Source organism: Rhipicephalus microplus, chromosome 7 (genome assembly GCF_043290135.1).
Source record: "Rhipicephalus microplus isolate Deutch F79 chromosome 7, USDA_Rmic, whole genome shotgun sequence".
Taxonomy (NCBI): Eukaryota; Metazoa; Arthropoda; class Arachnida; order Ixodida; family Ixodidae; genus Rhipicephalus; species Rhipicephalus microplus.
Genome location: NC_134706.1, coordinates 14,371,577 through 14,393,751, shown reverse-complemented (window position 1 = coordinate 14,393,751; position 22,175 = coordinate 14,371,577). Strand labels below are relative to the sequence as shown.

The following is a 22,175-nucleotide window of genomic DNA, read 5'->3' as shown; positions in this document are numbered from 1 at the left end:
TATAACGAGACGGGCTATAACGAAATAATGGATATAACAAGCAAATCCTAATTCCCCTTGAAAGTCCCCATACAAACCAATGTATTCAAAACCTCGTTTTAACGAGGCAAAATTTGCCTGTTATGGGATATAACGAACAAATTTTGTTAGGAAGTAAAATTTTGAGCCGATGTCACGACAGTGCACAACGCGAATTTGAGACGGCGCGCAACGCGAGAACTGTATTTAGCAGTTCAAAACTCCCGCCACGCGCCCTCCAGCAACGCCCGCAAACCAGACAGCACGCGCTGTTTCCGGAGGAGAGATCGCTGCACGTGCGCCGCTTGGCTACCACCGACAGCGGAGCACTCCGCAGCACCGCGAACGTCTCGCCCTTTTCTTTTGTGTCTTCTTTATATTTTCCCTCTCCCCTTTCTCATGGCGCTGAGGCGCACTTCCTAATCTTGCATACCCCCTTCCCCTTGAGTAACCGGTTCCTAGAGGGCAGCGCAAAAGAGGGCCCCTTCTGCCCCTTCCTCTTCACAGTAACTTTCTCTGCAAGTGTTGTCGCTCGCCGACCTGAGCCGCGTTGCTTTTGCGTGCGTGTTTCTTCTCTTTTTCGACCGCTTCCGCCTTAACTTTTATCATGCTGCGCTCGTGATTCCAGCAACATGAATGCGCCAGGCGTGAAGCGAAAGCTCATAACGCTAGATGAGAAGGCGGCTACAATAAGAGTTGTCGAATCGGGGACCAAGAAAGGCAACGTGGCAAGAGACTTTGGCGTATCGACGAGCACACTGTCAACCATCTTGAGCAAGCAGGAGTCCATCATTGATGCTGTTGCACGTGGCGTGAAAGGAAGCGCTAAGAGGATGAGGGCACCTGCCTTTGAAGCGGTCGAAAGGGCCGTTTTTAAATGCTTCTTGGACACGCGGGCCGTGAATCTGCCGGTGAGCGGTGCCTTGCTGCAAAGAAAAGCGAGAGACTTTGCCTGCATCATGGGCTATGACAACTTCGTAGCAAGTTCGGGTTGGCTCCAACGCTTCAAGGAGCGCCACGACATTGTCGGGAGAGTGGTCTGCGGCGAATCGCAATCTGTCGACGAAGCAGAGGCTACCAAGTGGGCGAAAGAAAACATCGTGCGGCTGCTAGAAAAATACAGCGCGGAGGATATTTTTAACGCGGACGAAACCGCTCTTTTTTTCAAGATGTTGCCGCTCAAGACGTTAGCCTTCAAAGGCGAGCCGTGCCATGGCGGCAAACAAAGTAAGCTGCGGATCACCGCGCTACTTTGTGCAAACATGACCGGCTCTGAGAAGCTGCCAATTTTTGTAATTGGCAAAAGTGCATCCCCTCGCTGCTTTAAGGGGAAGAGGCAGCTCCCAGTCAAGTACGTAGCCAATCGCAAAGCCTGGATGACCAGGGAGATTTTTTCAAAATGGCTTTGCGAATGAGACGAGAAGCTGGCAAAGGCGAACCGCAAGGTGTGCCTTGTTTTAGATAACTGCACCGCCCACCATACCGCTGCCGTGCTTCAAAACATCGAGCTGCTGTTCCTTCCTGCCAACTGCACAGCAAAAATACAGCCGCTTGGCCAAGGCGTGATTATGTCGCTGAAGGCAGGTTACCGCAATCGTGTGATAGACAAGCTCCTGCTCAACATGAGGATTAAGCGAGACACCGATGTTGACATGTACGCTGCGCTCGAAATGCTTCAGGCGGCGTGGGTGAGTGTGACGGCGACCACGATCGCAAACTGCTTTCGGCACGCCTCATTTGCCGCCGCACCAGACGCCAGCGATGAGCCATCAGACGAGCCCATTGTGCCGGACGGTTTTGCTACATCAGACGAAGTCGCTGCATCATGGACGGCACTTCGTGACGCCGGTGTCGGGCCTGACAGCGAGTCGTTTTGCGACTATGTGAGTGCAGACTCGGAAGAGGTGGCAACGGAGCAGCTTCTGGATAACGATATTGTGCGCGCTGTCAGTGACCGTAACGAAACCAGTGACGATGACTGTCGACGAACAGGAGACAAACGTGCCGACGGCGTCGGAGGCATTAGACGCGGTGGACGTACTGTGCCACTACTTCGGCGCTCACGAGGGCGGCGAAGATGGCTTGAACATTGCGGCCGCAGCTGAGTGAGCCATCGTTCGCTTCAGGAAGATGCATCAACGTCCAATTACGGACTTCTTTGCAGCTAAGTCTGCCTGAAATGCAAGCTGTGTATTTTGAAGTGCATTAAAACAGGTGCATGACTTTTTCCTTTTAATTTGGGAATGCGGTTATTTTGTTGCATACCACCGTGCGGCGGGATGCTATTTCGCCCGCTATTTTTTGGGGGTAAGTACAGTGCATAATATTTGCGGTAAATGCCCGCTACGGCTATAACGAAATATTGGTTATAACGAGCAAATAGCGGCGGCCCCCCAATTTCGTTATAACGAGGTTTAACTGTACTACTACTACTACTACTACTACTACTACTACTACTACTACTACTACTACTAACATGATAACAACGGTAACACAGTGTAGACTAAGACGGCTCTGCTCTGAAAAAAACATGGTGTCGTGCACTCACTCGGTGCTGGGATCTGCGCAGTCGGCGTAGCCCCAGCGAGCCTTAGCTGCTCGCTGAGTGAGAAGTCGACATTGTAGAACTCGGCACCAGCGCCCCGCTGGCACTCGAGCGGCTTGGGGGGCATCACCAGGTCCGGGTTGTCCTTGAGGTCAAGCACCTCGAGGTCAGTGAGCAGGTGGATCGCCTCGGGCAGCGTGATGAGCCGGTTGTGGCAGAGCACCAGCTTCTTGAGCCGTCCGCAGCTGCATGGATTCCGTGGATAAGCGATCCACGCTGTTGGCTGGAACACTTTCTTGGTAGTAAAATTGGTGATGCAGCACTTTTCCATGTAAAACCTCGTAAGTTCTGCAACCATTTATTTGGATGTTCCTATGCAGTGCTGTTCCAGTTAAAGACATGTGTCATACTATAATTCAAAACGACAAGGCTCTTATATTCAATGTTTTTACATCCCAAGCATCTAGCCCTACTTTCCCTTCGAGGCTCTTAGTTATGAAGAAATATTGGGGAAGTGCAGCTCGAAGATGGGAGAAATAAAAAGCCACTGAACATGTTTTTACATGTGTATAAATAAGACTACCTGTCATTGGGCACCCCATCAACGAGTTACATTGAGTAACTGTATATATTTTATAATGCAGTGTAGTCGATTTAGTGATAAATAATAAACTGATTGATTGATTAACTGAACACAGCACAAGAATATAGATCTACGGTAGGAAGACAAGGGCAGGCTCACCGTACGACGCCTTCAGGAATCATCTCCAGGTTGTTGTAGGCTGCCATGAACACCTTCAGGTTGTGGAGCTTACCGATTCCCGACGGAATGCCCTCGAAGTCGAGCATGTTGTCGTTGAGGTACAGGTGGGTCAGGGTGGTGAGCTTGCACAGCGCTGCCTAAAGTGTGCAAACACACAAAAATACAGAGAAGAAAGCTCTTTGATGTCTCGTACAGCGCACAGCACGACCTACAAGTCCAAAGACAAACATATGCGGCTCTACCACTTACAGGCAGTGATGTCAGCTTATTTCGAGACAGGTTCAGACTGCGAATGTTCTTCCACACGTCTGCAAGGAGAGATGCCACAAAAAAAATAAAATGAAATAAAATAGCTCCTTTGCCATTTCGTTCTAGAAATTTGTTTTTCACAAACCAACAAACTTCAAAGTAACGAGCCTCTAAAACAGTATTCACTTCATAATAATGATAATAATAATCATTTCTGGAGTTCTATGCCTGAAAATCACAGTATGATTACAAGGGATGTTGTAGTTGGGGGCTCACGAAGTTTTAACCACCTGGGATTTGTCAACGTGCATCTGAATCTAGCCCTTTGCCTTCATCAAAATACTTTCGCAGAGGCCGGCATGCAATCCCACAACATGGAGGTCAGCAGTCAAGCAATAACCATAAGACAGTCGTAGCAGGTTGCATTCATTCAAATGTCGGTTGGTCGGTTCACAGTGTTTAACTGACTCTGGCTATGAGAGATACGTAGGGGAGGGCTCTGGATTATTGTGACCACCTAGGGTTCTTTAATGCGCACAGACACCACACAGTAGATGGGCCTCTCGCCTTTTGCCTACATTAACATGCAACTGCTGCGGCTAGGGACACACCCTGGCTGCAGCCGAGTACCATGACCAGAGAGCCACTGCGGCCGTGTCATAACTTTCTTACTAAGTCGCTCACCCCCACTGTTACCCGTCACTGCCTTTCCCATTTTAAGCCTACTACATATCTTCCTTAGGTCACTGCCTTTGAACGTCAGCAGCAATATGTTGTATTGATATTGCAGCAATGGGCCACTGTTTCAGGAAACTACACACAGTTACAACCTAGGCGAAAACGCCCCGCTCTCCATTCACAACTTCTGTAAGTGCAGAGGACACTTACGAAAGACGAATGAAGTAGACAGGACAAACGCTATTTTCAAATGAGGTTTTAATGGAGGTAACACCAAGTATATGCATATATGTAGCCACCAGAAAGGAAAAGCAGGACCAGCACCAGCTAGCCCGATCTCAGTGCCTACATTCACAGCCACTGCTGTTCCTTCGACGAAGAATTTGCACATATGCTCCACCCAATAGCACTTAGTCATTTTTGTGATGTCAAGCACTTCACGAGCATTTCAGATAGTTGACTTTTCCCTACAGACAAGTTTGTGTCACTGGCTTTAGGTAGGAAACTTCAATGGACGGAAAAATTTCTTCAAGGATTCCAGCATCGCTGTTCTGCCAAACGTAATGTTTTAGGTAGTAACGATGAACCTTGTGGGGGTACTCTTACCCTCTGTAAAGTCATTTGTGCCTCATGGCACACTCGTGTTTTGCAGATAGGATGCATTTAGGGTTAGCAAGCATCAAGCGATAGGTGGCACAGGGTTCACCATCATCATCATTATGGCGAGCGCAGTAGTGCCAACAGTGACACCTGCCGGCAATTGCAGGTTTTCTCCGGTGGTTCCTAGAGGCGAACCGAACATCGACGATGACGCTTTCGCGTTACCTTGTGTTCGTTATGTTGATTGACTATATTGCAATACTGTACAAGGTTGTGGTTTAGTGTTTTACTAGCGACGTATTGGATTCGGCTGACGATATTGTTGATCTCAAAAGTAATTGAATAAATGAAGACGGTGTTTGGTTTGTTCTACTGCGTCTACTGTCTCCGTGTGTTCCGAAAGCGGCAATCTTATTTCGAGACCCCCACAACCTTAAATCTCTTTATATTCATAGTATTTACATTAGCCATGAAAAAGTACCCATGATTTGAGCAAAAAACAACTAGCACGACCATCTTTCACAGTGGAAAACCTGGCATGCCGCAGTTTCGTGTTGTGGGGTCTCGAAACGAGGCACGTCGCTCTCGTAGCGAAAGGACACAGCGGACGCGGTCGAAACGAACCAAACAACACACATTTATTGAATTACTTTTTACAATGACGATATCGTCGGCCAAATCAAAATACATCAGTTCTGATTAAGATGCTAAAACAACCATACACAATATTCCAGAACACCCAACAACGTAACAAACACAAGGTGACCTTTCTAATGCTCGACTCACCACGAAGGCCAATGGCAGACAACCCACAGTGCTGTCCACCGCGAACCCGCCACAACAGACGACCGCTCGTTCCAAACACCACACGCATAAGAGCCCCGCTCATCTCTCACGTGCCACCACCCAGGCTTGCCGCCTGGCATCACTACCGCGCTAACCATGATGATGATGATGATGATGGTGGTGGTGGTAACAATCGCTCGCGAGCACAATGCCACCTACCACTCTACAGTTCTGAACCCGAAGTGGGGCCTATGTGCGAAGCATGTGCGACACGAGGTGCAAACGACTTTACAGGGTGTGTTAGCACCTATAGTGTGCGGAGCCTCCATTTTTTCTCACGTCACCATGTATACGCCACTGTTAAAATACGGAGAAAATGTTTTTTCTCCTTGCTCTTTGTTTTTCACCCAGCACCTCACAGTAAAAATAAAGAGTTGACTGACTGACTGATCAATTGCATGACTGACTGATATAAGCTTGCTCGAATGACACTAACCTCCAATGACCGGGGACACCTCTGTGATGGCGTTGTCACTCAGGTTGAGGCGCCGAAGCGTCGTCAATGTGTAGAGGACGTCGGGAATTCTCGGCAGTGCATTCTGGGAGAAGTCCACATCTGGGTGAAATGATCCCGCAACGGGAAGATTATTTGAAACAGCAAAAAGGACATCGATGTCACAGTGCAGGTGTATTATGTGACAGAGCGGGGGTATGAGCTGTTAGTCAACGCCACACTCCACTGGCATTAAGTGCAAAAACTTTTCAATTAAAGGATGATACCACGCTTGCGTCTGAGTCGTCCTTAACTGAAAAGTTTTCATGCTGATTCCTAGTAGGCTTTGACACAGGTCTGAAAGTGCACAAAGGCCAGATATCGCGAGCATTCATGGACTGATTGTCAAAAATAAAAATACATAAGACAAATTAGGACAACTGAGAATCCTCGTTAATTCTAGACGAATTCCTAGCTTTTCAATGACATGCTATGCAGTTCCCAGTTGTTTCAAAATCATGAAGCAAGCAAATGTTCAAGGTCTTCAAACACAAACTGAATCTGAGGGTATGGTTGCTTGCCGAGACTACACGAATTTATTGAACATGTCTGCTACATACATATAGACCATGTAATCCTAGATTTATGGGCACTGTTATTATGTACTTTCAGATGAATAATGTCTAGTTTTGCATGTTGTGACATGAAATTAACAAGGTCAGAAAGTGCTGAACTTACGCGTACAACAAATAGTGTACAAATGTACTGCTGTACCATACATTTAGATTTTACAGATATAAAATGGCCACATCAGCCTATTCCTGAAATGCCAGCACAATAAAGTGCATCTGTAAGGTCATATATGGAAGAATGTGCACATGTGCTCCATGACTCCCTCGAAGTTAGGCTAAGCAAGAGCTGAGGGTTGTAGTAGGCCTACAGCAGGCATTGCAACAACTCAGATGCTGATACGCCAATACAGACACTGGTAATGCAAACTGTGACGATCATAAGCTTTGAAGAGCCTCCAAGTTATTTCCCAACTTCAGTGAAAAGGGAAACCTGGGCGATTAACTTCCTTTTTTCAAATCTTTCAATTTATATAGGAGAAACTTGCTGGGTTTGCACATACTTATTTGCCAAGTTCAAATACTATGCCATTAGTTTCCTAGCACAATAAGTAGTTCACAAAATATTAAATATTCTATGTGCCATTTCGGGAGCAACGGTTCAATAAACTGGAAAAGTCACTACGTAAATCAGCACATCGCAATATTCTGGAGTGAAAACTGCACACAAGGAAATAAAAATCAATGTTCTAAACCTATTTGAACAAAGATTACGGTGTGTTGAACAAAATGACGCGAGTCGAAGTCAAGCTGAGATATCAGTCATTAATGTTCAACATAACATAATTTTTGTTAAAATTGGTTAAAAACTTTTATATTTATGTGTTCTTGCATACATTTTTCCTTCAAGAGTATCGAAATATGCCCATTTACTTTGTAACTCTCTCAGTTAATACAAACGAATCCAAAATGGCACATCGACTGTCTGATGTATTGCAAATTATATAGCACACCAGAAAAACAATTGCATAGTTGAGATCCTTGCACAAATATGTACAAGCCCACCAACTTTTATTTAAAGGAACGAAGAATTAAAGAAAGTTTCAGGACCCTAGTCTCCCTTGACCTAGGCTCTGCCAAATGTTGAAACCAGCAAAATGCCTTCACATACGTCAGGCAGCTCACCAGAGAGTACGGCTGATGAGTCGAGCGAGACGGGCGTGTTGATGACCGTCCGTTGCGTGTTGCGCATGTGCAGAACTTGGAGTGATGTCAACGCCGGAAGCTGCCTGCAGTCATAGGCCAATTTCGTCATTTAGAACCTTGGATTGTCAACAAAAACAGAACCAGATACAGTGACCGAATGCTACCGCTTTGTTTACCGACTAGTATTCTAAATCAATTGCACGAAGAAGTAGGTATGATGCATCTATTCTGTCACTAGCAAGGCTACGCAACATATTCATGTCATTGCTTGTGCTTCCATAGGTTTTCAGTTTTTCTGCGGTCCTCATCAATACGTCTATTTTTTCTTGTTTTTTTTTAATATTTCCACAATAACCCTGTTTAATCATTCTTAACATGCTTGTTCACTGCTCTGTTGATGCACTATGTATATGGCATGCTTCTCTTCAACCACTCAAACTGCTCAGTGTACGAGGTGGCCAGGTTCCTCTCAAGCTGCTCAATGTAGCTTGAGATTTGTCGGGTCTCCTCGCAAACCTTGTTGCAGGATAAACTTGATTCGATTCGATAAAAGCTGAGATATGAGTCATCACTAATGTCAGAATCTTAATAGAAAAAAATTTCACCACACACTTGACATCCTTTAGCAGCCATCATTCTAAATAGCTGGAACGTAATGGCACCTGCTAAGCCAAGGTTTATAAAATTATCACCAGTGAGATGATGTCCAAGCTGGGAATTCTTTGAAGAATGTTCCACGTGCCATGATATTTCTTAAAAAGGGCTAAGAATATCCATTCTGGTTTCATTGCACACAGTCCTCAAATTTCGATGCGCAACACTACACTTGGTTACAAGTCGAGAGAAGTGCGCCTTTTAGCAGTCAAAGGAACCCCCCCTCGAGCCAATGGTGTCACTGTGTCGTGACATCGGGGCCGCTTTGTCACATGCTACGCACCTCAGCTGGTAGTGGCCAAGGGGGTTGTCGTTCAGCACTAAGGTCTGCAGACTGACCAGGCGTCGCATCTGAGGAGGCAAGGTTTCTGCAACAAAAACGCATTGCCGAAGGTTTTTTTTTTTTTTTTTTCAAAACACATTTTTTATTTAGAACACAAATGAGTTCAACTGTTACGTTGCGGATGACTCAGCTCTGATGTGAAAGCAGGATCCTTGCAAAGGCTCGTTTTTTTTGTTGAACACAGCCTAGTGAAATCAACAGACAGTGAATCAAAGAAGGATATGGAGACATTACCCGTATGCTTAAACTGTAGCATAGAAGTAATTATGGCCTAAATGGGAAGGAATTGAAGCTGATCAACAAAGTAGCCTCACCAGATTGCTATATTATATGCATTACCTCCAAGGTATGTTGGCCAGGAATAAAAAGAAAAATTTACTAGGTTGAGAAACGTATTATGTAGAACTGTATCAACAGGATTGCACTGTATCCGAAATGGTACTCCTGCATGTGTACAACACATACCCTACACATGATATAGAGTAACGAGAGAATCATCCCATGAGGAATGCCACTGGTGCCAGCATTTCGACAAGGAGGCTTGCTTTGTCAGGGCAGCAACCATTTTTGCCGCGACACAGCTGCATCACCTCCTCGAAACATTGGTTCTGGTGACTTCGCCTCGTTCGACGACTTGTCCTATGTACATGCCCCTGATTTCCCCTTAACTTGCACAATGTTCAAAAATGCCAAATGCACATTGAAAGGTGTGTTAAAGGCATAATATTAAACACAAACAGCAGCAAGCAGTAGCAATCATACCGTAAGGGTGAAGTAGCGCACTTTGACGAGAAAAAAAGGGGCAACACATCTACGACACAGACTACAATCTTTTTTTTTTGTTGTTGTGGTGTACAAAGTGTTGTCCAGTCAACACTACTGACTAGCACAAGCATCAGGATTGGCAGCAGTCTCTGATTTCCTTATAGTGCGATATTTCCGCTTGTTTCCTAGTTCTAACATGTTGATAACAGTGGCCGGTGGGGGGGGTACAGAGCGCTTTTGGCTGTTTCCAGTCTATTTAGGTGAACTTTTGTTTTCTTCCATTAAAACAACTAGAACAGAAGCAAAAATATCGCACTAGAGTGGGATGGCACAGTATTGCCAAACTGGATGTGCGAATCTTTTAAACAATAATAACTGGAAGGTATGCACTATGCCACTGCTGACCGTTCACGTTTTATTTGACACCGTTAGCGAGTCTGGTCATTCAAAGAACTCACCGAGCTGGTTGCCACTCAGGTCGAGGTGGATCAAGTCGACGAGGCTGACGAAGAGCTGGTGAGGGATTGTCTCGATTCTGCGGGAAAATTCAAAACGAGAAGTGGATGGGGGTGAATAATGCGCAAGTCATTCTGGCAAACAAGTTCTCCACCTTTCTCTTTCATGACAATGAACTCCAGCTAAACACCCCCCCCCCCCCCCCCGCAACCCAACAAAAGACTGATAGACCACACCCAACAATACTTTACGTAGAGCAATAGACTGATACCTAACAATAGACATGAAGTACCTGTTGTAAGCAAGATTGAGCACGAGTAGACCCCGAGCGTGTTCCAGGTTTGTGGGGATTTCTCGCAAGTCATTGTAGCTCAGGTCCTGAGAGAAAGGGTCGTAGAGGCATTTAGTCACATCGTCCCACTCTGCGATCCTAAAGCTACACACTGGAAAGTCAGTATTCAGGTGCATGGTTAAGCTTGAATTTGAAACGAATACTTTCACGTTTAGTACAGGAAGGATGATGGGAGTGAATGCTGCACCAAAGCAGCTTGGCTAGCTCTTACTACATAAAAGAATGGGTCAGAAGCAGTGGCACATAGATAAGAAATGAAAAGCATGGTATTTAAATGAAATATGACGCAAATCAGTCCATCATCAATACCCACGATGATTCCATAACCTAAACATAAATGGGATACAATAGTTATTCAGCAAAACATCACACGAAAGAAGAGAACATACGTGTATATTTTGCATACACACTGTATGAATATGCTGCAGAAACGTAGAAGGTTGGTTACACTATAAATAAAAAAAGGGTAAATTCCTGATATAACTAATGGTGGATATGCATTTTATAAAAAGAATGATACTACTTGAGTGGAGGTCAAATATATTCTATTTTACTGAGTGCTTTATAAAATTAAAAAGTTCATTCACGCTTCAAAGTATTCTTACCACAACGAAAAGATCCTCGAGGTCGAAGATGTCGGGGGGTATGCCCGAGTTCTTGAGCCGGTTGTGGCGACAGTTGAGGGAGCGCAAGCACGGCAGCTGGGGGACCTCACCGTGCAACGTCACCAGATTGTTGCGCACCAGAGATAATGTTTCCTGCACATGGAAACAAGCTAAATGCTAGAGTAACAACCATGAAGAGGACATGGGTGTAGGATGCCATAGAGTTGGCTACAAATACACTAGCGTTCATTTCTGGCGTTTGTTCCTATGGGAGCTGCAACGCATGGCCCTTCAGCAAGCATGAGAATGATGGATGGTACGTGGATTCGTCTAACCTTCAAGCTTTTGGCTCTGTTTGGCTATACCTGGCTGGGCGCTGCTTTGTGACGATACAACAATCGCCAAAGGTTTCCCGGTTGTGCTTCGCCACCTTAACGTTTTAGGTTCACCAATTCGAGTTCGGTCACGAATTTCACGAAAGTTTATTCTTTCATTCGAAACAAAACCAAAACACTGCAATAAACAGAGCCACAAGTGCGTTGGAAGCCCGCAAACACGAAGACTGGACAAATACAGGTACTACCAATAATTCCCATGGTTGCTGAACGATCGCAGCGCCAGAGTCCCCTATAGTTAATTTTAGTGAACTCTATGGAGGGTCCTCTTAAACTCTTTATTCTGTCAAGCGAACTAGGCACATTCATGCTTCTCAAATGCAAAACTTTACCGTCAGAGAGAACCAGAGTGACGCGAAAATTGTAATCCTGTGATGATATCCCATGTTGATGACACCACAGAGTACTAAAATTTGTGAAGTCATCATGGCAGCACTGTGACACCACATGACCACATGAAATTGACACTTGGTGAAAGCTGGGTTGATCGCAGACGCAGAGCAAAACCACGCTTGGTGCATAAAGCTTTCAGAGGGAAAAAAGGACATTTTGACCCAGGCCCTCAACATCCCAAATGATGGAATAAATAATGTTTCAAAGTTTCAGAATACGTACATAAACTGATAAGAAAAAGAAGATGGCTTATGCCTTCAAGTCATCTTATGCGATTGAAGGCATCCGGCGAGTTTCGCTGGAAATGTTTAACGATTGACTGATGTGCCAGCTGGCTGGTTACGTACAAGTTTCTTGAGGCCCTGGAGCTCATCCGGAATCCAATCGATCTTGGTCCGATTTAGCCGCAGCCATCGCAGGCCGGTCATCTCACCGACCGCTTTGGGAAAGTAGTCCTCCTATAGGAGAGGTGAAATGGCATAGCAGTTAGCATTAACGAAGAAACAATCGCAGTTATTTGAATATCAGAATTAGCCCTATGGTGGTGCATTTAGAGCCCCAACATAAAGTGTTTCACAGTCTACCCTACTTAAATGCAGAGTAAACATTGTAGATTACTGAAATGAAGACGAAAATGCTAAAAGCTGCAAACTTACATCTCTATGGAGCGATTTTGTAACACTTAATACATGAACATTAGAAAATTCATCACGGCACTATTTTACAGGTACTGAACAAAGAAGTTAATCAAGTGAAATGAACGGTACTGCGGCAAAAGAGCAGCTCATATGGCAGGCAAATACGAGATGTGTGTTACTGCTAGAACTATTATTACCAAACAATTACTCAATAAATCATCTTATCAGTAGGCGCACCGGAAGTGACTCATTGCCTTTAGACCGCATCGCACAAAAACGCACCATGTGGTAAGCTGTCAAACTTTTCCACATAATCAGGGTGGTCTTTATAAAACAGCCCTGCTATATTACCATTAGCAATTAAACACACATGATAAACCACCGCCCAACTAATTTGGCTGTCGGTGGGACTGGTAATGGCAAAAGCTAACCCGATCTGCAGCAACACAACTCTAGCCCAAATTACAGACCGAGTGGCGTGTATAACCATTACCAAATTACCATTGCCGAGTGGCGTAAAGAAAGGGTGTCCTAACCAGTGAACTACTCTCCCATGCAACTAATTCGATGTGCTCAAGATAAATGATTATTTTCACAACAGAGCTGCTATGGCAGAGGTTTGCCGTTCGTTGTAGATAGAAAATTGTCATCATTAAGAACTGGCATGTGCTCTCTTTATTGCCTTCCTCCCCTGCTTCGCTACCAGAACACGTGCACCCATTTGTCCCCCACGGGATGCAATAGTCCTGATGGGAGAAAGTACAGAAAGAGTGAGAGAGAAACATAAAGAGGGCGATTCTCGGAGAGATGCCAACCCGCATCACCGTTATTAGAAGGCAAGTGTCATGGCGATCCAGCTATCCAGACACACTAGCATAGCATAGCCTTGTATAATATAGTATAGTAGTACAGTATATCACAGTGAGGGAGTGGGAAAGAAAATTGGGGACAGGTGTGAGGGTGAGGTAAAGAAGAGGAGAATGAGTACAGAGAAAGAGAAATAGATAAAAAGAAAAGAGAAAAAAAAAACGAGGCAGGAGAACGACTAAACTGAGAGAGAGAAAAATAAACATAGAAAAAAGGGAGGAAAGAAAGAGAGGAAGACAAAGAAAAGGTCAAAAACAGAAAGAAATAGACAGACACATACATAAGGATGAGATCGAGAAAATTCTCGATCTTATAATGCGATAGTAAGGGGCGGGAAAGAGAGAAGTGAGAAGCTTATAGCCCAGCCAAGCCAAGATAAGCTGCGCACCAGGCAACTCTGCTGACACCCAGCTTTGCACGATTTAGTGCAAGCTGCGTTTTCTTTTTTTAGAGGTTTTTCATGAAGGGCACTGGCTTCACTTTTTATTGTAACTACAGCCACACTGCCCCATTTCTCAAAAAAAAAAAAAAAAGTGGAAGAAGTAAGAGATCTACATTACTCGAATCCGTCTTCTTTTTCCAGTCTGATTTGAAAGAAAGCAGATTGTCGCGTTAGTCGATGTAACCAAATCAACACAATTGAAACTGTTACATACTCGACATAAAAGCAATGCAGTTTTATGAACCTTCAATTGAGCAGTGAATCGAGAAGGCAGAGGAATAACTTTAGCTCTGCAGTTTGAGAATGAATTGGATGCTGCAACGCAGTATGCCAAGAAAAACACTCATGATGGACACTACTTGCTTAGGTTGCAAAGGCTTGTTGCGAAGTATGAAATAAGTGCGGAACAAACACATTTTTTTCTTCATAATTTTAAAGAAGAATAGGTGAAAGCTAACGGCTTCTGCTATGGACAAATAAATGCAAAGCAATCGAGATTTCTTGATGAATTTATATAAAGACAAAGAGCCTTGCAGAGACATAGACATACATATTTTCTAGATGAAAAAATGTCTACATGTGTTGGGATCATGTGATGCTTACGTATTTATCATAGCTCCATGCTCGCAACTGAAATGAAGACACAAAAGGAAAAAACACAAAACAGCAAAACAGATTTAGGATATACGATTGCATGCTTGGCAAACTAAAGAGATCGTACTGTACATTTCTAAATTCAAGCTACTAGTCAACATGCTGTGCGACCGATTTGGAAAATTTAAGTTGGTCTCAAATTTGGGTGTCTGTTAAAGAACCCCCAAGTGGTCAAAATTTTCGGAGTCATCCATTACGGCGTTTCTCATAATGATATGGTGGTTTTGGGACGTTACATTTCACATATCAATAAAAATTTAAGTTGGCAAAAAAAAAGTAAAGCACAGCAAAATGGCGTAGCCGGAAACAACTTTATGTAATGACCATTCAAGAGCACCCATTTAATGAAGAGCCACACAGCATACTTGTTTGAGCATGGAAGCATAAACTTGATATTTCAACTTCCGCACTGGACAAAGCTACACAAAATTCCCATGAAAGTGATCCTATAAGTTAACACTTTCTTATATCAGTAAGCACCCTAGATTTCGAAAAAACAAACTATTTATTCACATATGGTACTTTTTCACAAAGAGCTACCCCAGAAAACATTAATTCATTCGGTTGCAATCCAGCTCCACTGGCATCAAGTTTCTCGATCACGAAAAGCTTACTCGTGCAATTTAAAGAAGGGGGCCTATCGCAATTGAGAAACTGGATCCCGATTGGACCTTATCGCGATCGAAAGTGGGTAGCCCGTGCAAGAGGGCATGGCAAAAGTCGATGGAAATCCGAGATCTATATTCAACCCGATCGCTAAACCGTAGTTTGCCCAACTAAAGTCACAAGGAACACGTGCCGTTGAGTTCGTTATTTTAGTCACAGCTTTTTTTTTCATTATTTTCTTTTTCTTTTTTTTTTTTTCGCATACTGTTAGGCAACCATTCGACAAGCGAAGCCGTCACTAGCGAGCTTCTAGGAAGGGAACGTCGGCTATGATTGTACTGCACGTAACTTGTCAAAGACCTGTCACGCTTTAAAGGGCGTTTGTTTTGCACGCGTCGATCCTTCCGGCTTCCGTGACGCGAGAATGCGGGCACTGCAGCAAACAACAACAAAGCCGCGTGAGAGAAACCAACGTGCTGTGGAGTCTCCCGGGATCTTGGGTTACACCTCCAGCGAAGAAGGCGGGGTCAACATTGACAGCACGCACGGCTGAGCGACAGGACAATGCGACGACTCTATAGGTTAGTGACAGTAGCGTTAATTTCAAGCATTCGGACAAGCGGAATTTTTCGTACTTGGAAGTCATTTCGAGTAAAATCGATGCCGCGGACGAAAGGCAGCACGCCAGTTGCCGCCATCTTGATATTCTCTGAGAGTGTCTGTGGCGCCACCTGATCAGATGTGCACAAACCTTAAAATAGCAGAAAAACGTCGAGAACAAAAAGGGCAAATGCACGAGTATGAAAATAAACCAGTAATTTTATGAAAGCTAAAAGTTTTTAAATTATTCGCGTTTCAATCATTTTGGTAGATGGTGTTCTACGACGTTTATGTTGTTAATCTCAGAGCCTACGCTTTAATGCGGTGCACGCATCTTTTTTTTTTTTTGTGTGTGTGTGTGTGTGTGTGGGTCAAGCTGGGCGTCAAACCTCTTGGTAAATTTTTACAGCTATACTAAGTCTATTATAATCTAACAATTTTATTTGAGCCTATTTAAAGCTAAGGTGTGTTTGTGACACCCGTATTTGATCGTATGTCTCAAACTAAAACCAAGGCAACCCGAACGACCCGACTGCTAATTGCAAATTTTAGAGGTCACGCTTTAAGAAGGTGCTAAGGTTACGTGACGGCTACAGTCTACCATTATCAAACCAGTTACTACTACAGAACTATCATCATCACCTTTGTGTCCACATTATCCGTTTGAAGTCGCAAGCCAGTCAGCCAGCAACGTCGGCAACTTGCAATCGCTATCTGCCGGTGTTTGTACACGTCGGTCGGTGGAATCCGAGCTGTTTCGTGGCATCGCATAGCCGAGCGTTTTGTCCGGACTTCGCAAAGAAGCGCCGCTTTTGGAAAAAACCATGGCCTCCGCGACAACCTGGGACGTCGTCAAGCGGTTCCTCGACGAGTACTCCGCCACGACGCCCAAGAAGATGAAGATCATCGACTCGTACCTCGTCTACGTCATGCTCACGGGCATCGTGCAGTTCGTGTACTGCTGCATCGTGGGCACGTTCCCGTTCAACTCGTTCCTCTCCGGCTTCATCACCTGCGTCGCCTCGTTCGTGCTGGGCGTCTGCCTGCGGCTCCAGGCCAACCCGCAGAACAAGTCTCAGTTCTTCGGCATCAGCCCCGAAAGGGCCTACGCGGACTTCGTGTTTGCGCACATCATCCTGCACTTGGTCGTCATCAACTTCATCGGCTGAAGAACCTACCGTTTGTTGCTGCGTTCCGTTACGAAGAAGAACGGACCGTCCGCCGAGTGTGAAAGGACTGTCATGTTTGCCTGGTTTCGCGGGATTTTTTTTCTTTTGTCATTTTCTGCCGCCCGATTCCTTACCGGTCTACTTCATCTTCCGTTCTTTTCTTTTGTAATAAACAAGTGGTGTCAGAAAAAAAAAGTGCCTTTCAATTCACGCCTAAACACACGTAGTGCCCAATCTTTCCTTTACTTATTTATGATGCCGTCAGGGGTCAACAAGCATTACAGAGGGGAGTCGTAAAAACACGAAAAACAAACATTGTAAGTGCAAAGAGGTAGTACAATGTTTCTGATTATGCGAAAATAGCCGATGACAGGCGCACTTACACATGAATATTCAAAGAAATATGTAACGAAAGATCAGAGAGTGATGTTTTTCTATAAATAATAGCTATCAAAGCTCGAAATAGAACGTTGAAGTGCTGTTATACAAATGTGCCTGTAAAGATGCAAAAAGTGACAAGTTATATTAAAAATTTATTAATATAGTAACAAATCTTTAATGATCTAAAATAGTTATTAGTGATGCGGGAAGGCAATTCCAAATCATTTGATGTGCGTGTTAAGCAGGACTGGCAGAATGAGTCACTTTCAGATGACAAAGAAGAGATTTGGATGCCATTACTCTTAAAAGCAATGAAGCAGTTCTCATACAATCGAATGATCGCCGCCATTCGTAGTTCTTATGGAACACTACAAAATGCTGTTCGTGTGAATGTGAGGTGATTAACAAAAGCTTTCTTTTCCACGATTCAATTTTTACCTGAAATTGCAAACTTTTATCAACAATCTAGGCATATTTATCCTCCACCAAGCCCCAAACTTGACAAATCCAAGGCGGTAGATTGGAGGCCATTGAAAACCCAGACCTTCCTCAACCCCATTCATTTTAAGGGGATATACCGAGACGTCTATCCAGATGACACTTGCGAATTGTGCGGCTGGACTCCCGTATCACTTAGGCACATTCTCTGGGAATGTGAAGTTTTAGCCGAGGAAAATGCAGTCTCCCCAGATGAGGCTGCGGCACGGTGAATGGCTGCGCTGTGCAGCTTCAATCTTCAGGGTCAACTGTGAGCCACCCAGCATGCCTGCGAGGCAGCAAGAAGACGGGAGTGGCCTAGGCCCAGGCCTCCAATTGGCCGGAGTTATTAATAAAGTTGTTACCACCACCAAAAAATCTGGTTTCTCTTTGACCAACCTTTGAGTAGTTTTCAGCAAACTGGAAACGATAAAGCTTTTTTTCTCCGATACCGTCATTTTGCCTCAATCTGCAGAAAATTTCTTGAAAGGCTGTTTGGTAGGCTGTGTTTAATATCCACTACTTTTAACCTATTGTCGTTCAGGGCTGATCAGTCAGGTGCAAGCCGCAGTGCTGTTTTGATAGCCCTACAAAATTTATTTAAACATCTGTAAGATTGGGCTGCTACTGAGACTGACTACAAGAAATTGAATTTTTTTTGTACTACTTGGTATAGCACCTGCTATGCTATAGGTACTTATTTATGGTACATTTTGCCATTCTCCTATTAAGTGTAAAAGATTTACGAGCGAACTGCAGCACTTTGAGCGTTTCTATCCACATATCTACCTGGCCGCCTACGTCTGGGTGCTCCCGTGACCACTTTTTTAACATGGGCTAGACCAGAATTAGTGTGGGAGGACAAGAGGGTTTGACAAATATGTCTGCCTGGTTGTGACATGAACAGCGTGAAAATTCTGGTGCATACGCCGCCAATCCTTTTTTCCCAGACACTATACTCTTGCAACACTGGCTGGGTTATGCAGGAATGTGCCAATGGTGATTGACAGTTCATATCCCCACAGGAGTGACGAAAACAAACATTGGTAATATTAATGCGACAGCATTAACAAAAACTTGCATCGGTAGCACTGACCACACAAATTCAAAGAATAAATATCAGAGTCCCAGTAGGAGTGGAACCAAGCATTCCGCGTGGCAATCAAGAATTCTACCATAGAGCCACGCCAAGTTTCAAAACTGCCCTGGAAAAAAACTGTATGTTGGTGAAACATCCATTGTGGTTGCAGTGCTGGCTATTTAATTATATAAAAATTACATATGTGCTCCTTTGATGCAGGCAGTTGGTCTACGTAGCACTAGGCAGGGCTACCGTCCTCGCAAGCACAAGCGGTGCATATCAGCTTACTACTTCCGACGTTGGTAATATCCACGTTGCTGTTAGCTTCGTTATGCAACTGCAAAGACGGGGTTGTTCAACACATGTTGTGCGCACAACATTTGTGCGTATATTTAGCGCCATTTCGTAATGTCTGGCTCAAGCAAAATGTTGCGCCACAGTCACCAGCTGTCCGCATGTTTCGCATAACGTTGATTCCCATGGTACACGAAATCTGCACAATTTTTCAATGTCGCATTACATTTAGTATTGCTTGATTTTATTCATTGTTCACTCATTTACCATCGTAACCGACAGCGCGGCCAATCCTGCTCGTGGGCACGAGCAAGTTTCTCTAGAAGACGAAACAAAAACATTCCCTGCACTGCACAAAACTTACCAGTAACGAAAGGTTTCGGAGCAACTTACCCAAAAAATTTGCAGACACAGCCCCTTCGACTTGTTGCTAGTGTGCATGCATCGTGAAGCCTGGGTCATGGCTTGGCCTACCCAAGTAACCAGAAAGGCCTGAGTACCCAATCCCGAAGCACTATAGGGTCCATTATAGCAATATTCTCTATTGTTCTAGGAATAACAACGAAATGTCACGAACAACAATACATATATGTTCGGGGATAAATAATGAAAATGCTTGGTCCCTTTTTTTTTTTAAATATTGGCTGCCACTTGTGAAAGTGAAACTGTAGGGATGATGTGACAACAGGATTGTGGTTAGTACACAGAGGAATTGGGAATGATGCGACGCGATACTTTTGTCTATTCGTGCAATATGTATTACCTGCTCATCAGCTTGATTAGCCATTACACATCTAGATCTTGTGAAAATTGTGCCCAGCTGTGAATGGCTCCTGCTTGAGGGAAGCAGAGTTCTACAAGAAATCAATGCTACCGCACCATTGATGGAGAAAGTATGTTAGAACTCATTGCACACACACACACACACACACACACACACACACACACACACACACACAAAAGAGAAAACGGGATGCCTGATGTAGCAATAGAGATTCGGCTATATGTAAGCAACAAAACTAATACCCCGCAGATCCTATGGTCATGGCTGTAGTATTTAAATCATTTATAGGAAGTACACGGGCCTCGAGCGTTTCCACCTCTAATAAAAATACAGCCACCACAGTTGGGATTCGAGCCCACGACTTGCAGGTGAATGGTTGTTCCTCGATGCGAAACAGCTCAAAAAACGAGGACTCGGAAAAGAAACAAACAGGAACAAGCGCTGATTTACGACTCCTCGATTTTCGTGCTGTTTTGAAGCCTTACCAACAAGTTCAAAACATGCATGCACTTATAATAAAGTGAATAGTTGAGCACAATGCTATTACACCGCTGTGGCGGGACGAGTGAGTAACTGTGTGTGTGAGTGGACGCAAGTAGGATTGCCAGTGCCCATTAGTAAAAACTCGATGTCAAAGTGATGAACTTCAGAAGGGTGTCTCACTGTACGAGTTGGTAAGTAGTTGAGAGAATTAACTTGGATGAGTTGTTGAGTGTGAGTAGACATGAGTACGAACATCATTACGCGGTGTTAACAGAGTCAGTACGAACCTTAGGGTGCACCTACGAGTTTGATTGATTGATTGGTAAGCGGGGTTTAACGTCCGAAAGCCACCATATGATTATGAGAGACCCCGTAGTGGAGGGCTACGGAAATTTCGACCACCTGGGGTTCTTTAAGGTGCACCCAAATCCGAGCACACGAGCCTACAACATTTCTGCCTCCATCGAAAATGCAGCCGCCGCCGCTGGGATTCGATCTCGCAACCTGCGGGTCAACAGCCGAGTACTTTAGTCACTAGACCACCGCGGCGGGGCCTATGAGTTCGAATGAAGTTGTTTTCAGCTTTAGAAAAAAAAATTTACGCAGATCCCACACATCAGTGTCATCTGAAAAAGTCGGAGAAGCTGCCTGTACCAAACTGTTTGGATTTCGAGCAAACGAAGGCATTCACGTCTCTTCATGCTCGTTAATACAGGTTTGTCATGCATGCATGTATCTACAATCTGGTGATGTGGTCAAATTAATCCGGTGCCCTTCACTATGAAGTTTCTGATAGCCTGAGTCACATTAGATCAGACCATATACTATACAAAGCGCCAATACACAGCATCTGCGACACGAATTTCAGGCTTTGCGATGATTTTTGTTAATATGAAAGAACTTCGATGTGTTGAACGGCCCGTGCGAGGGCGGACAGACTCGACCTCCCAGTCCCAACGTGGGATTAGCTAAGAGTGGATGCTTAAAGACCTCATACTCCTCGCTCTGAAACAAATGTCTTCTTTCTTTCCCGTGCAATTTGTGAATCAAAGTCATGGGAAAGAGTCGGTGTGCAGCAGCCTAACCAAGATTTTACGCTCGAGTCAAGTCTTACAAGGTGGATCAATGTCTTCGTGTTTATCTAGTAGTTGAGCAGGTGTTGTGGGCTTAGCTGGCATGCAGAGCACAATGGCATGTAAAGGGTTGCTCGTGGTATGACTAGATCGTGTATGTTAGTTTTATTGCCACAAAGTGCATTCAACAATGCGCCGACGTGCACATCTAAATGGCCCATAGTAACTCTGAAGAAAAAAGTTTGTGCCTTTTTATGAAGTACAGAACCTTTTTTTTTTCCAAAGCAGTATGAAACACTGGTGTGACTCTGTGGCAGATATCTTTGGGTGCCCCACAGAATGCCTGGTTTCGATTTCAATTTGAGCCACGATTTTCATTCTTTCCTTCCATCGGCACATTTGCCGATTGACGATCGTGCCAAATTTTATGTGACATGGGCTCGCTCATGTCGTCATGTTAAGACGTCCAGATTCTGAAATGAGGCAGAGTGAATCACCCGTGGCACATATCCGCACGCGACAGGCTGCGTTATGTGGCGACGTGCCACCCGTGACTGGTGACAAAAGGATTTCGTAACATACCATGGCAGGGCAGTCGCATAATTCTTTTCACGATCTGCAAAACATGTTGATCATGCACTGAAGTCCTCCTGTGCTCATTTTGGTTAACACAAAGTTGAGACCACCACAATAGCACCAAAACGTAGACGGCTATTTACAAAGAAACTGTGACAGTGCTTTGGTTTCCTAAAAAAT

At 44.4% G+C, this 22,175-nt stretch overlaps 2 protein-coding genes across 4 annotated transcripts in view; one reads left to right on the top strand and one right to left on the bottom strand.

Annotated features, from left to right (window-relative positions):
• fliI (FLII actin remodeling protein) overlaps window positions 1-15,803 on the bottom strand; it is a 41,907-nt gene extending 26,104 nt beyond the window's left edge. Inside the window, exons 1-12 of one of the 3 annotated variants that reach the window (XM_075868721.1) lie at window positions 15,713-15,803; window positions 14,421-14,447; window positions 12,218-12,328; window positions 11,083-11,235; window positions 10,418-10,503; window positions 10,128-10,204; window positions 8,845-8,929; window positions 7,887-7,990; window positions 6,136-6,255; window positions 3,576-3,634; window positions 3,306-3,463; window positions 2,567-2,808 (exon numbers count right to left, since the gene is read on the bottom strand). In XM_075868721.1, coding sequence (XP_075724836.1) covers window positions 2,567-2,808; window positions 3,306-3,463; window positions 3,576-3,634; window positions 6,136-6,255; window positions 7,887-7,990; window positions 8,845-8,929; window positions 10,128-10,204; window positions 10,418-10,503; window positions 11,083-11,235; window positions 12,218-12,328; window positions 14,421-14,447; window positions 15,713-15,775 — 1,285 coding nt within the window. In that variant the 5' untranslated portion in view covers window positions 15,776-15,803. Of the gene's footprint in view, window positions 1-2,566; window positions 2,809-3,305; window positions 3,464-3,575; window positions 3,635-6,135; window positions 6,256-7,886; window positions 7,991-8,844; window positions 8,930-10,127; window positions 10,205-10,417; window positions 10,504-11,082; window positions 11,236-12,217; window positions 12,329-14,420; window positions 14,645-15,712 lie in introns of those variants that run through there. The other 2 variants (XM_037430797.2, XM_075868720.1) reach the window with 2 other exon arrangements.
• Window positions 15,804-16,065: 262 nt separating this feature from the next.
• Window positions 16,066-17,041, top strand: Dad1 (dolichyl-diphosphooligosaccharide--protein glycosyltransferase subunit). The gene has a single exon (XM_037430990.2). The coding sequence runs from the start codon at window positions 16,502-16,504 to the stop codon at window positions 16,844-16,846; it is 345 nt and encodes a 114-aa protein (XP_037286887.1). The 5' UTR covers window positions 16,066-16,501; the 3' UTR covers window positions 16,847-17,041.
• The last annotated feature ends 5,134 nt before the right edge of the window (window positions 17,042-22,175 follow it).